The sequence below is a fragment of the Podarcis pityusensis genome (assembly GCF_964106645.2).
Source record: "Podarcis pityusensis genome assembly, chromosome: 2".
Taxonomy (NCBI): Eukaryota; Metazoa; Chordata; class Lepidosauria; order Squamata; family Lacertidae; genus Podarcis; species Podarcis pityusensis.
Window position 1 is genome coordinate 65,572,308 of NC_138029.1, and position 16,163 is coordinate 65,588,470.

A 16,163-nucleotide genomic window follows, 5' to 3' on the forward strand; every position below is an offset into this window, starting at 1 on the left:
TGAGAGCTATGCTCTTGCATTCAGGTCCTGCAATGAGGGTTTTTCACAGGCACTATTGTGAGAACAGGGTGCCGGACCGTTGGACCATTGGCCTGATCCAGCAGGCTCTTCCTGTGTTTTCATGTGCATTGAGCCATGCTGAGGTCCCTTGAAACATAGAAGAGCAGGGTGGATGGGTCGGTGGGCATGCATTTAACTCCTGTCTTTTTAGTTTGCTGTTGCAGCAGGCGATGTTTTGGTTTTGCAAAGAATGAGACTGTATAGATACAAAAGCCAGGATTGGTTGACTGGCTGATGAGTATGCCAATAGAAATGCTGGTGCAGCTGCAGCATTTATATATTTTTGCTAGGCAAGTCAAGCACAGGATTGAGCTGCTTGGAGCATCCTGCTCTAGGCCGGCTTGCCTGGTTGCTACTGTAGTATATACAAAGAATAAATAACAGCGATTGAACTGTGCCCTCCTCCGTTGCAGTGGATTTGCATTTACAAAACGAATGCCTGTGCCCTAAATGTTTTAAATCCCAGAAGAGATGTGGCGAGAGTGGGAAGGAAAGCTGTTCGCTGTAAGAGAGCCCGAACCTTCTCCTCATCATCTCTCTCTCTCGCACACAAACACACAGAGACACACACACACACACCTCTCATTAATAAGCCTAAGGTATGTAAACTTCTAGCCTTTGTGCTGCCCTCTTTAGCCTGGATTCCTTTCCATTGAGGGCAGGAACAAAACACATCTTCAGGAAGGCAAAATGGGACAAGCAAGTTAATGATGACAGGTGGGAGAAAACTCAGCTGGAAAGGGAAAAGACGAATGTCAGCCTCTCCTTTTGCCTCCCCCCCCCCTTCACCTTCCTCTCTGGAGAGCCATTTGTTTCCATCTTACCCATCATTGTCTTAATGATCTGGACTGTAGCGAGCGACTTGGTGCTTCGTAGCCCTTGGATCCCAAGAGCCGAGCAACCCCGCCCGAGGACCTATTGATCTGTGACTAAAGAGCACAGCCCTTTCTCGGCTGGAGTTTGCCGCTCAGGGACCGGCTGGCAGAGAGGCTGTCCCAGCCAGGACCTGCCGAAAGAATGTGGAGGGAAGGCGGTTGGTGTTATGAGAAAAGGTGGTGGGGCTCAGTGGTTAGAGCACCCCAAGTTGGATGCCCAGTGTCTCCGGGCAATGCTGGGGAAAGAGCCCTGTCTGGAGAGCCGCGGGCAGCCGGTGTCGACAATGCTGAGCAGAGCTGGATCAATAGTCTGAGGCAGCTTCCGATGTTTCTATGGGAAACAGCACGTGGTGAAGGAGGGGACCCTCAGGAAAGAGGCTGCCAAAAAAAAGTGGGGTGGACAGTAAAACAATGAGAGGGAAATGAGCAGGAGGAGAGAGAGTACAGTGTGTGTGTGTGTGTGTGTGTGTGAGAGAGAGAGAGAGAGAGAGAGAGAGAGAGAGAGAGAAGACTGTGTGTGCATGCATGTGTATGAGAGAGAGAGAGAGAGAGAGAGAGAGAGAGAGAGAGAGGAGGGGGGCTGTGGATGAGAAAGGGTTTCTCTCTCTCTTCCTCTCTCTCTCAGAGCTCAGTTAATCCTGCTGTCAGTTGGCGTTAAGGCAACGATCTAAGCGCTGGATTCCAGGAGAAAGAGACACACGGCAGTATAGAAGGAAGTGAGGACCGAAAGGGGGGAGAGGAAAAGGAAAAAGGAAGAAAGAAAGAAAGCAAGGAAGAAAACCAGAAGGGGGGAACTACCAAATCTATGCTTGGACCTGGGCTTCTTTCTCGCCAATGCAAAAGGGAATATGCAGCACATTTTTGCCTTCTTCTGCACCAGTTTCCTAGGGGCAGTGTTGGGGGTCAATTTCCCCAGCAACATCCAGATAGGTGAGTGTGAAAAGGTTGCCCATTCTGGAGCGAATGCATTTTCCTGGATGGTTCTGTGTGTGTGTTTGTGTGTGTGTGTGTTAAATCTAGCCCATCCACCGCCTCCTCTCGCAAAGAAAGAATGGGGGTCTGGCCCATGCATGGGGTGGATTTGCTATAGAATTGGGGGATCGGGAAAAAAATAGATATTGATACGGGATGGATCTCTCCTTCTTAGTGGGTGGGGGACATGCCTGCACATGCCTGCTTCCGAAATGGAGGAAGCAAACAATTTCTCTCTCCTCCTAAATCTGGGACTCAGCATTTCATTTGGGGAAGGGTAGACCGGGGCACTTTGCATTCTTTGGCCATCCTTTTGTTTGGGGGAGTGGGGAATGGTTTCTACTGTCCGTAAGTAAAGAGATAGGCTCGGGGAGAAACCAGTCTTTGTTGTTGCGCTGAAACAAAAGCAGAACAACGCCAGGAAGGTGTTGCACTCAGGCTCCTTCCATTGCATGCATCCACTTGTTTCCCGCCCCCCCCCCCCACCTTCCCAAGCATCAGCGATATATCTTTCATTCATTTCGCCCCCCCCCCCCATTCAATCAGCAGGCAGCTTCTTTCCCCCACCCCAAATACATAATTGATAGTATTTGCTTCGGAGAACGGTCTCCCTCCTCGCCCTTATGTCTCTTTGCAATGCCAATTCCTGGCTCACCCTCACAGTAAGGGCGGGGGGTAGAGAAACTCATGGGATAGCCTTACTTGCAGGATTGGCGCTTTTATTGCAGTTTTAACGTTCCCTCGCCGGCATCCTCCTTCCCCAGATTTCTTCGGGGAAACACAAAACGAACCTGCAAAATTAGCAGGCTGCCATTTCTAGCCCCCTCCTTGGCAACCACAGGCGCCGAAGTGTGGGTTTAGTGTTTTTTATTTGTTTGTTTTCCTGGTGCAAAAATAAGCCTTTCCACGAAAAAGCAAAACAAATCCAGAAATCGTGCATGCTGCTGAACGTGCAGAAAGTACCCTGCTATTATTCGTTGGAGGCTGCGCTTCCTGCTTTTGCTTTCTTTGCTGAATTAAAGTGTGAGAGCGATGAATAATATTGACGACGGTGATCATCCGTATGATGCTCTGCTCCATCCCGCCACTGACTCTTGTCTCTGCCTCGTTTGCACATCTGCACCTTAGGGATGTCACACTCGATTTACATTGCTGTCAAAACTCAAATGGACCCCCAAAGTGCCGAAACCGGATTCAGAGGTCTAATTGCACATTTAGCTACAATTAAGCCACTGTCAGCAGCACGCTTGGAGCCATTTGGGCAGTTACGCACTCTACCCTGCATTTCTAAGATGGGAAACTAAATAAATTCAGTAATAAGCAGACCTTGTGGCACCCAGGTTTCTGCGAGGTCTTCTTGTTACCTGAATACACCCCTTGGTACAGCTAACACCACTCGTGATACAGTGTGGCTTAATTTATTTGTAACAGTTATTTGGCCACTCCCCAGGCCCCATTGTCCAAAGAAAGGTGCTGCCTGGATAATGCAGGATTCGTTTTCCTTTGTTCATCTCCTCTTAGTTCTCCAACAACTTGTTGAGTAAACATCTGCTCTGTGTGGGCAAATGTAGCAGATTCAGATCTGGTGTAAGGGGGATGGGGGGGAAGGAGTCTCCCTTGGATGAAAAGGGGGTGGAGATTCTCATTCCTGTATTTGACCAGCTCCTTTTTAACCCTTACAGGAAATGAAGCCCACAGAAATGACCCCCCCCCACACCCTCCCCATTCTCCATAGCCCTGATTCACTCTTTGTTTACGATCATATTTGGGATCTGGTGGTGTGTTTTGTGTTTGTGTAATGGTCAGACTGCACAGGATCCTGAAAGATCATGTCCAAATGCATTTGTCAGTCTTTAAGGCACAGAGGATTCTTTGTTCTTTTTGCTAGCAGACACTGTCTGACATGGCTACCTTTCTGGAAACGTGTCTGGAGAAAAGTTTTTGCCACTCTACTAGCAAAGTGGTGTTTGCTTACATGCTGAAGTGTGATCATAATAATGCCATTGTCACTTAATGTTTCACTGCTGATTAGTTTCCAACCTCTTTTCTGTTTTTCTCCAGGGGGATTATTTCCTACTCAACAATCCCAGGAACATGCTGCTTTTATGTTTGCGTTGTCTCAGTTCACAGAGCCCCCCAAGCTGGCTCCTCAGATTGACATTGTGAATATTAGTGACAGCTTTGAAATGACCTACACCTGTAAGTAGTGGCTCTCTCTACAAGCCCCCCCATCTCTCTCCCCCCCCCATCTTTTTTCTGCCTTTTCCATCTAGTTCACCATTGCAGAGGCTGTTGCTTTAAAATTAAAACACTTTATCAAGGTCTGTATGGTGAGATCTCTAACAGAGTTCCACTCCCCAAGTTATGATTATTCCTCTTCCTTCTCCTTCTCCTATTGTTCCCACCATTCCTCTCTTAGTTCCCCCACCCATCGTTATGGATTTGTCATAACCCAAGTGTGCGATACATACAGAACAGAAAAGGAATTATTTTATGTACTGTATTTTGATAGCTATAACTTAATCGCGCAGCATTCTTTTCTTTTTTTAAGTAACCAACAGTTATCTGACATTGGCTGGAAGTGCAGTCAAAGCTCAGATCGAAAGTTAGCAATGCAACCAAGGTGAGAGGTCTGAGCTGAAGCAGTTCTTCTTAGACTTTTACCCAGAGCTGTTAAAAGGTTTCTCAGATTAATATTTTTTTTTAAAAATGCAAAGCTTTTCATAGGTTTTGTGGGACATCTCTCCAGAAATCAGCATGGTGGAGGACTTCATATGATTTTAGCAGGGCGGAAGCCCAACCAAGTTGATTAGCCATGAAGAGGCATAAAAGAAACACAGAAAACAAAGCCTTCTCCATTAAAATGGGATGACTGTCAGATTTTGGTCTTTGTAAATATATGCTGCTATATGCACAAAAAGGGGTTGATTCGGTATTACAGGAATTATTTAGCTCAGTTTCCTGCTGTCGGTTACACATATGTGAGACCCAGTTTTTATAACAAATTTGGTCTGATGTAGAAGCCTTTACCTTGTTCCTGACATGAATAATCCCAAGGCTCCCTTCCACCAACCAGACTAGAATCATTATTATGTTTAGAGTTGTAGTTTTGACATGTTGTTAGTAAAGGATCGTGTGTGCAAATGGTGGATTTAGACTGTGGCTATTATAAATAGCAGAACACAAAGGACTCAGAGAAGTGTGGCATCAAGGTGAGAAGATGAATCAGAATATGGGTCCAGAACAGATCTAGTTCTGTTGAATGGATGGAGGCTATGCTATATTGATGGACTGAACTGAGGATTTGATTTACTGGATGCAGAAAACCACTGAATAGCATCAAAACTAGACAAACTAAGAGGAATGTGCTGCTGTTGGAAAGCTGATAATGACTTGGACAATTAACTACAGATATTAAGCAGGATATTTTATCTCTGACAACAAGAGTCTGACAAATCTCAGAATGAAACATTTTGCCCTTCCATCCTTTTGTTCAAAAACAGTTTGACTTTCTGAGCTTAACTAACTGTGTCAGCATCTGAGTTTACAATATCCTAAGGTGTCGAGGGTCGTATAATATCATTGTTGATTTGGCTTGATAGGTCCAGGAGATCCTGCCCAGCCCTGTGGTTTGCCAGTTTCATGTCTCTAGTTGAGTTGAGTTAATCCACACAGAATTGAGATTATGCTTGCAATGGAAACTGCAAGCAAACCATCTCCCACCCCCCCACACACCCCGGTCCCAACAGAACAACACTTTTTGACTAGCTTATATTGGAGATTGGCTTTTTGTAAAACACTGTGTCCTAATGGCAATTGCATCCAATTGCAAACCTATTTGATTGCAGTTGCAATTAATTATCAGTGTTTTAGTAAATCAGAATCTTCCATCATTTTGTTCTCTGCAGATTGTAGGGCAAGCTGTGCTTTCAGTAACAAAGCTAATCATGGAGTACTACACCTGTGCCTCTTAAAAATTGTACTAAAAATGGTCGTCCTTTCTTATATCAGTTTTCTTATAACCACTGATTGTGTTGGAGAAACTCACAATTATTCATTTTCAGCATTTATATGAGTGCTGATTGCTTTGGTGGGCTCTTTCTATTCATAATATGATGTAAATATTCTTATAAAGATTGTTTGTTTCCATGGAGATGCACATGGAGAACGCTCTTGGTTGCGTTTGGGCTTTTTTTTTTTTTTTTTTTTTTGTATCATGAGCTACCTTTGTCCTCAGATGCCCTGCCACTGATATTTTCAGCTATTCGTAAAGTAGGTGGCTCTTCTGATAAAGTTATTGCGTGGTGCCTTAGGACAGAACTGGCAGCAATGCAATCAAAATGGTGTGTGTGTTCCCCATTAGTTCTTGTAAGACTAATGTGGGGGTGAGCAGCACTTGCAGAGATAAATTGGTAGGTTGGAATGGAGCCTCTAACCCTTTCACCACCTGTAAGTTATCCCCTGAAAATTTGAGGGTATCCCCTACCCCCAAAAAACTGGAGTCAGCAGTGAGCCTGTCTTGGAAGGCAAAATAGCCTCTCAAGGCCATTTGCAGAATTGAGGGAATAGAGGGGGTTAAAATCTTACAACCCTCCCTTTTGATCTCTAATCTCTTTGTGAAAGTGCTTCTCTTGCTCCTTCACTCCCACAGTGGGTTTGGGAACCACAAGGCAAAATCTGGAGGGCAGAAACTAGTTAATCGCCAGAAACAACTATTGCTATTGGATCTGTTTTTGCACAAATGGTTAAAAGCCCGATGGTGGTAGCTGGCAATCATTGCTGTAAAGTGAAAGTTTAGAGCAGGGGTCAGCAAATTTTTTCAGCAGGGGGCCGGTCCACTGTCCCTCAGACCTTTGGGGGGGAGCGGACTATTTTTTTTGGGGTGGGGGAATGAACGAATTCCTATGCCCCACAAATAACCCAGAGATGCATTTTAAATAAAAGCACACATTCTACTCATATAAAAACATACTGATTCCCGGACCATCCGCAGGCCGGATTTAGAAGGCGATTGGGCCAGATCCGGCCCCCGGGCCTTAGTTTGCCTACCCATGGTTTAGAGTCGGCATGATAAGCAAGAATCTAAAAGTATGTGTGTATGTGTGTTTGTGTGTGGTTCTTGAGACTAGTGGCACCAAAATGGAGTTTTATTTATTTACTGTGATTTCTAAGCCATGTTTCATCTTAGAGATCCCAGGGTACTTTACTATACAAATATAGAATATCAAACATTAAAATGTAAAGATTTTTAAACCAAACTAAAGTTATTCCATTTAAAACAGTTATCTTGAAGCATCTTGTGAAAATGTATTTTCTTTGTCCACATGTGACAGGAGTTTTGCAAGGAAAATCCCCCAACCACCAGTGGTGCACAAAGTAAAAAGTCATCCACTGCCATCTAGCAGGTAATATTGAAATAGAACTAGGAGTCACATACAGTGGAACTGAGACCCGGTGCTGACAGGCAATAAGCCAGATGCAATGACTGACTGTTGCATGGTTGCCATGGCATCATCTTTGGTGATCTAAAGCAACAATAAGCAGGCTATATATGATGCATTTAAATCTTGGGTGCTTCTGCAACAATATTGACTGCTACCTCCTAGGAAATGGGTCACGTTTGAAATTAAATTGTTATAGAAAGCATTTGTCTTCCCCTCAACATTAAAGCAATTTGAAAGGTAAAAACCCCATGATAAATACAAATATATAGCAATGTTGCTTTCATGCATTTTTCCTTTAACAATGCAGGCTTATGAAAATTTACTGGGTGCCTTTCAACAGTTGTGTTAATGTTAGCCCTTTAAAAAAAGGAAAAAGTCTGTTATGGTGAGCACATTCTTTGTTTATGTTATATACCCTTTATAGGGGGCTGCTCAGAAGGAAAACAAATTAAAGGCACATCTTTACTTGTGCTAATATCTGGATTTCAGAGACAGTTGCATGCTTCTCTAGGGAAAGACCTATCACCAAAAGCCATATCACCACCCAAAACATTTTTGTTGTGAAACAAAAAAACAGCCAACTAGATTAATGAACTGTGTTGTTGTTTTTTTACATTAGGAATATTAAGAATTCAGCTGTGGAAAACACCACAACTGAACATGCCAGCCACAGCAGACCTAATCCCCAAACAGTCAAAATGGAGGGGCATCATAGTAGATAGTAAATGAAACAGTAAATGAGAAAATAAAACCTATGGGAAATGGCAGTATGTGAAAATGTAGGATGTGAACAAGTTAGATTTAGCTTGTAAGAGCAGGAGTAGCAAAACCAGAGCACTTAGCTTTTCTGTTTCCTCTCTAAGAGGAAATAGAATTGGTTTTCATTCCCTCCATTCCCAGTGCTCAGTCTCTTTCTGCCATGCTTTTTGAAGCAGCACAACATATGCTCTAGAGAGGAAGGTATCATCAGGGTAGGTGAAATCTCAGTGTTTACAAAGGGGTGGGTGAGAAGCTCTAGAAAGAAAAAAACAAGGTGAGACTGAACAAACAGCCCAGTGAGGACCAAGTGTGCTCAGTATCCATGGAATCACAGAATTGTAGAGTTGGAAGGGACTATGAGGGTCCTCTCGTTCAACCCCTTGCAATGCAGGATTCTTTTGCCCAAGGTGGAGCTTGAACACACAACCGTGAGATCAAGAATCTCATGCTCTTACCAACTGAGCTATCCCAGAAGCGGTATGCTGACTAACTGTTGCCATTGGTGGTGGACGTGGGAAAATAACATGAAGTAGAATGGAATGGGTGGTGGTGGTGGTGGAAACCTGATTAGCAACACTCCATGCTGGAACACTTTATTGCAGGCCTCACTTGTGGAGCATAATGTTCATGCTGTTGGTAGCCAGAATGCTATTCCACAATGTATTGGACTCAGTCACTTGCAGGTATTCATCCACCAACCTCTTATCAACAGACACATGGCTCACACATACCATTTCTAGCAGGATGTACCCTTTCACCACTTGAGCTGAAACAGGAAGTGCCATCCTGCCCTGCTGCTGCCACTGCCTTCACCGTCCAATGGCAGAGAAGTGGTGTGGACATTGGCATTGCACTGGGGGGAGATCTCGCTGGCTTCCAGCAAGATCTCACCAAAATCACACCAGATCTTTTGTGATTTTGGTAAGATCTCACCCTAGATTGATGCCAGTGGCACTTCTCCACCAGCAGCGGAGGTGCCACCTTGGGCGCTTCCGCCACCTGAGGCAGCAGCCTCGTCTAATGGTTGGACTGTCCCTGATACTGAGCTGAACTTGGCAATAGCAACCATAATCTGGAAATCTGTTTGTAAATGCATCATCCACCATGGCATGTCACTTCGGAAGATGCAGATGATAATACAGGTACTTGTAGTGTTGCTTCTGTTGTTTTTACTGAATGAACATAGAATTATGTTCATTCAATTATATTTACTTAGAAAACTGAAGCTAATTGTGTAAAAAACAAAAACCCCTAACTTTACAGTGGTACCTCAGGTTACAGATGCTTCAGGTTACAGACGCTTCAGGTTACAGACTCTGCTAACCCAGAAATAGTACCTCGGGTTAAGAACTTTGCTTCTGGATGAGATCAGAAATCGCGTGATGGCAGCAGGAGCCCCCATTAGCTAAACTGGTACCTCAGATTAAGAACAGTTTCAGGTTAAGAACGGACCTCCAGAATGAATTAAGTTCTTAACCTGAGGTGCCACTGTATTGGCAAGAGGACTTATATATACCCACAAAATATAAGTAGCATTGGTATCTTGTACCTTTTATCAGCCGAGAGGAAATTGATCAGGATGAGTAGACAGGTTTGTTGTTTTTTGGATCACTGATTTGGGTCACAAGTTAACATTAACAAAAGGAAACGTATCATCCTACCCAGACTTTGGCATCAGCTGGGGTAATACCATCATTTATTAAAAGCATAAGAGTCGGACATGACTAAACGACTAAACAACAAGATGAGCCCTACTGGATCAGGCCAATAGCCCTTTTGGTCCAGCATCCTGTTCTCACAGTAACTAACCAGATGCCTGCAGGAAACTTACAAGCAGGACTTGAGCACAAATCACTCTGCTCTTCTGTGGTTTCCAACAACTGGTATTCAGAAACATACTGCCTCTGACCAGGGGTGCAGAGCATTGTCTCCATCATAGCTAGCAGCTATTGGTATAAAGAGACAGGGGATCTATGGCCCACCAGAGGGCCTTCTAAGCAATAGCTTTCAGCACCCTCTTCCCTTCTGAGCTTTGGCTGGCGCTGAGTTTATCTATCTTTCAGCACTAGCTAAAGACCATCTTCTTCTAGAAAGTATTTCAAGTTAATATAGGGACTCCATTGTGAAAAATGAAATACGTTTTAATAATCTGTTTTAATTGCATGCTTTATTTTTGGTCAATGTATTTTGCTTTGTTGTGATCCACCCTGAGCTCACTCTGGATGGATATACAATAAGTAAATTAGGGTTGTAAGATGTGAACAGATATGGCTGAGCCAAAACTTAGAGGTATGTTTATGAACATTTTCTTTACTCATCACATGTAACTCCCTTTTTGGTGACTTATTTCCCCCCAGGAGGTTTAGGGAAAGTTTACCCTCCCTGCCAATTCTGCACAGGAGGTTCTGCTAAGACAGTCTCGGGTAGTTCTGTCTTCCTGCCCCAATGTGGGTCATTCAGGTGGTGATAATCAGTTTATTCTTCACCCTAATGAAATTCAATTTCGGTACCTATTTCCCCCCTTCAAATCAGCCACCATCATCTGAGGAACAGTGGCATCATCATCAGATATGACTATGTAAATGACACCAATGAGGACAATTCAAAGTAAGGGCAATGCTTCCCCAATGTGTCCTGTTAGCTTCATTTGTCCTCATTATGTCATCACATAGCCAAATCTGATTGCCTCTGGGTAAAGGGGAGGGGGTAGTTGGACTGTTAAGACTGAAAGCTAGTGCTGAAGCAGCAACCAGGTTGTACTGTGGACACCAGTCAATAGATGCAAAATAGGAGCAGTTTGGATTCTCTAACAGCCCTAAGCTTCTCACTGAAAATGTTTACTAGATAACGTTTGGCTCTATCCTAATAACATGAAACAATGGGGCATAGTTGGGTCAATGTATGAAGCAGCCTTCCCCAGCCAAATGCCCTCCAGATATTGGACTACAACTCCCCTCTTCCTTTATGGTGGTCCTTGCTGAGTAGAACTAGAAGTTTCATGGATGGTGGAAGAGCTGCAGTATGATTTGTTTAGACACCTGCACTTATTATGTGGAGCCTTCTTTTTTCTTTTTCTACAAATTTTGGTAGCCTTAATAAGAACACTTTTTGCTTCCCATTACAATCTTCAGATATCTTACTCATGCAGGAGCCTCGACATTTGCCTTAAAAAGTCTCTTCAGGTGTAAGCTGCAATCTGGATGCACGCTGGTCAGTACAGTGTACCTGCTATTTAGTTCGGTGCCCTGTGCTCTGGATAGGATAGGCTGCTGGAGTTAGTGTACTGCAACCTTAGGCCAAGGCAGTAGAGCAGATGGTTGTTTGATCCCTTTCCATTTTAGTAAGATGACTTTATATACCAATCACACATTTTCCTCTTTATTTGAAACTACCAAGGTCATGCAATCATGTTGTTATTGTTGTTATTACTATATTAGTAGTGTTAGTTGTAGAAGTTGCAGTGCTCCTATAAGCAATAGAGATGATGATGATGAAATGATAAATTTGTTATGATATTTTCTTTCATTTCCTTGTACAACACACTGGAACCTTACTTTTCAGCTCTAAAATTGCCTTGTATTATTATTATTTTTAAAAAAGCAATATGCACACACATCAATGTTCTCAATTGCAGGTCTAGATTTATTGCAATTAAACCATTATTCTGTTTGAGCAGGGGGAAATAGCCTCCATGGATAAATGTGTACCGGCCACCATTTCTCAGAATGGCACTGTTGTAATTTATTCCACTGGTAATCAATTAAAATGCAGTTTTGTAATTAAACTTCCTCAAGCTTAGTTGTATGATACTATGTAAATTTGTGTGTGTTGTATTTGCGTATCCCAGGAGTGCCATAAAATTGACTGAAATGCATGTTCCCAACTGCAGTGATTCCACACACAGACCAATGAAACTTATTGAATTTGAGCAGCCTAACTGTATGCAGGATTAAGATACAGATTACTGCATCTGGAGCCAAGCTGTCAGGAAGGCCATGGGTAATGGACTAGAGACTTCCTGGTTAGTGTCTGCTCTGTTCAGTCTCTAGCAATGGAATTAATGATGCTATTGGTTCTTTGATGTTGCTGTTTTAAGGGCAGACAGAATAACAAAATAAAAATCTGGATCTAGTTCTCACCCTTGGACTCTTCAGAACTTATTCTACCTGTGGATTTCGTATAAGGAAAGATGTTCTGCAAAAGTCATTTTTGTTCACTTGTGGACATGGTAGGAGCTCAGATATTGATTTGTGTCAAGGTTCAATGTTTGAAAAGTTGCTGTTTCAAATGCGACTTCTCAAAATATCGTCTGCCATCCATATTTTGGCTTGTGATTTCAACTCATTGCCGCCCCCCCACTTTGCCTAGAATAGGCCATTGGCCATGGTGGCAAGGAATGATGGGTGTTGTAGTGCCACAACATTTGGGGGGCATCATGCTGGCTACCCTAACCTAGGATGCAGATGGATAACCTGCAGCCTAAAGCTATATGCAGCCTTTGATCCCAATCCTTTCTTGTAAATGGTAAGGAGGAGGAACAGGAATTCAGGCAAGAAGGGGGGAGGGAGAAAGGTGTGGCCCCATTCTGCTATTCATCAGTGTTGGACTTCTGGGTAGTGCAACTACTCTATCAAAGCCTCACTGTACATCCTCTGTACATTCTGAGCCCTAAAGATGATATTTACAGTACCCTAAAGACAATTGCCTCCCCCAAATTATGGCAGCTCCTGGCTGATGCCCAGCTTATATCCTGAGAACATTCCCTCTTCTCCATCAGTCAGAGTGCAAGTGGAAGGATCGCTAATAATTCCCCTTCTTCTGTAGTCTAACCCTATTCTCCTACATCTTTTTTAGCTCTGCAGCACCTTTTCCCTTTCTTTTCTCTTCTTGTGCAATCCAAAGCTCTTCTGAGGGGCTGTGCCATCAAATCACCCCACAATCCCTCCTTGTTCTCCCTGTCTCCCTTCTGAGAAAGCCAGCTAATTGCTACTTTGGTACTGTTTTTTCAGTGAAACCCTTTGTTTTCTGGGAAAGCTCTGAATTGTTTCAGCTGCGTTATAAGGTATAAAGTACTAAATGATCTGAACATCACCCACACTTGGCTCCTTAAAATTTGATTAGCATGCGAGTAAAACTGGCATCAGAATGTATTCCAGGTGAGTAAAGGAAGAGTTGCAGTGGTTAGAGGTTTTCCCCTTGTAAACCATTTGAGCTAACTTCCCATCTACACCTCCACAAACATTCATTTTCTGGATGGGCTTATTCCATGAAAATGGGCAAGTTGAGTGTAGACATGCTTTGAAACATATGACCTGAACTAACTTGGTAACACCATTGAAGTTAGCATTTCCCCTGTGAGGAGTTTGTCCCTTTAAAAAAGCACATTTTGCTATATAAACATATCATGTAGGGTCATTTGTTTACTGGTCTCAAAAGAGTCTAGTGATGTAATTTAAGTGCTATAATTTAAGACCCAAGGACTGCTAAATGAGGCATCTTCTTCTTTTTCCTTGTCCTTTTTCCTTTTTTTTCTTTTTTTTTTGCAGATTTCTTGAGACAGTTCTGTTATTAACCAACAGACCATCAAATCAGCTTGTCTTCTTCTGCTGTTTCATTTGGTTCTGTCTCCTGCTATGGCCATCTCTGAGACATTAGGAAAGGATGGTGGGACATAAAAGAATATCTTGCAGAAACAAATTGCCTGAGGGAGGTTAAAAATGAGTCTGAGATAGATTTTTATCTCAGCATTAGCATTCCAGCATCTTCTCAGCACAACATAGCTCAAAAATGATACAGCACATTACGTACCACAGCAGTCTCCTTTCTGTTTGCTCAGTGTGTCAGTCATTATTCCTCACATCAGCTGCCTTTGTTCGATTTCCTCCATTCTGCTCTTTAAATGTCATTGCCAATCAATCCCAACAGCAAGATATTTTGGCTTGCTAATTTCCCCCACCATGCCTTTCATCCCGAGTTGTTGAAAACAACCCCCATTTTCACCTAAATCATGGCATAACTCACACCCATAGCTGGAGAAAAGGAAGTAGAATATAAATCCACAAAATTGGTTGACGGTTTTTGAGAAAGTGATAGCAAGAGGGTGATGAGAAAGAAAGAAATGGATTATTTACCCAGGCTCTGCTTTTGACTTTTCCCGCTTTTGGCCAATGTGCAGCAATGCCGCAAAGAAAAATAGCAGAGGGAAAGTCTAAGATTAGTGAGTAATATGGGGCTGATGACAAGGGTCGTCTAATGATCAAAAAGAGTCCTGACTCTCACTTAATAACGGAAGTCTTAGAGTTTATCCTTAGGATAACAGATAGTGAATGCCTGGAAGTGAAGCTAGTTCCACAGAACCGGAGTGAAAATCAATATCTGAAATGATATGATACTTCCATTGGTTGCACAGCCTTTTGTTCAAGACCAAATATAGATAAGACAAAAATGGGATAAGGGCCCCTGCAGTGTAGGAAGTTGTGATATTGTTCCATAGTGGAACACTGGCCATATCACAGTAGTCTTGTATGAGTCCAGTGTGGTCAGAGATGATATGTGGCTCAATCATAGAATTGTAGTATTGGAAGGGACTCCAAGGGCCATCTACTCCAACACCCTACAATGCACTAGTCTAACTAAAGCAGTGGTTCCGAACCCATTTTTGGCCATGCCCTACCTAAGCATCTCTAAAATACTGATAAAACACTGGGATCAACACCCATATTAAAACAACAGTAAATATTATTGGTTTGAACTTGAGGACATTTCAAACTACCTGACCAATGGCACTGAGGAAAGCATTTAAGGAAAAGAAAAAGAAAGCACCAGACTGCATTAACTGAAGACAATATATAAGTCTTCCATTACTGTACTACAAAGGGCCAGGGCTGCTGGGATAATCTGAAAATGAGAAACAGGCCTGGTCTGCTGGGAGTTCAGGGGAAATTTCTATGTACAGAAAGTGATTAATGCATTTAATGAACTATCCAAAAGAAGCACAAGATAGGAAACCACCACCAGGCTCTCTAAAGAATAACAATGAATGCCATCCCAGGCAACAAATTCAATAGCTATATCCAGCCTAGCAGATCAGCAGAGTAGCCCATGCATGTCTCAGAAAGCCTAGAGCCATTACATCTGAACTCCCTGTGCCAACATTGGGATGAACGCCCACATTAAAGCAACAGTAAATTATCTTCATGCATGCAAAAGGTTCCTCAGTTTACTCTTTGTCCTTTCCAAATACAGTGGAACCTCAGTTTTCAAAATTAATCCTTTCTGGAAGACCATTTGGCTTCCAAAACATTCGAAAACCTGGGATCAATGGGCTGGCTGCGAAGTCAATGGGTTGGGGAACCTCCCCAGAAGCCGTTCAATTTCCGAAAATCATTTGAAAATGGAAGCATTCACTTCCGGGTTGTCGGCGTTTGAGTTTTGAATTATTTGGCTTCTGAAGCATTCAACAACCAAGCTTCCACTGTACAAGGATTTCAGGCAGCAAGACTGAGAAAAACACCCTTCCTGAGATTTGGAAAGCCAGTGCCAGTCTGGGTACACAATGCTGAATTAGATGAACAAGTGATCTAAGTAGAAGGATGTATATGTTCAAAGCACGCTGACCATGCCAACCCACAGAATGCCAACACACAAAATCTCCCAAGAATCAGTGAAGTATCCAAAGGACACAAGGGACACATATGTGGGAGAAAAGTCAGGAAAGATTCTGTTTGCGATTCTTCTACAAAGAGAGCGACCTGGATGGTTACATTAAAGGTAAAAGACCCCTGACAGTTAAGTCCACTCGTGAACGACTCTGGGGTTGCAGTGCTCATCTCGCTTTACTGGCCGAGAGAGGCGGCGTTTGTCCGCAGATAGCTTCTGGTGAAACCAGAGCAGCGCACGGAAACGCTGTTTACCTTCCTGCTGGAGTGGTACCTATTTATCTACTTGCACTTTGATGTGCTTTCGAACTGCTGGGTTGGCAGAAGCTCACCCTGTTGCGGGGATTCAAACCACCGACCTTCTGATTGGCAAGCCCTAGGCTCAGTGGTTTAGA

General features: G+C 43.2%; 1 protein-coding gene across 7 annotated transcripts in view; it reads left to right on the plus strand.

Moving 5' to 3' along the window:
• The first annotated feature begins 1,337 nt into the window (after nt 1–1,337).
• The window catches only part of GRIA1 (glutamate ionotropic receptor AMPA type subunit 1), a 198,688-nt gene continuing 183,862 nt past the window's right edge, over nt 1,338–16,163 (plus strand). For 3 of the 7 annotated variants that reach the window (XM_080988006.1, XM_080988008.1, XM_080988007.1), the window contains exons 1-2: nt 1,340–1,865; nt 3,969–4,106. In XM_080988006.1, coding sequence (XP_080844132.1) covers nt 1,784–1,865; nt 3,969–4,106 — 220 coding nt within the window. In that variant the 5' untranslated portion in view covers nt 1,340–1,783. Of the gene's footprint in view, nt 1,866–3,968; nt 4,107–16,163 lie in introns of all 7 variants that reach the window. The other 4 variants (XR_013981003.1, XM_080988011.1, XM_080988010.1 and 1 more) reach the window with 3 other exon arrangements.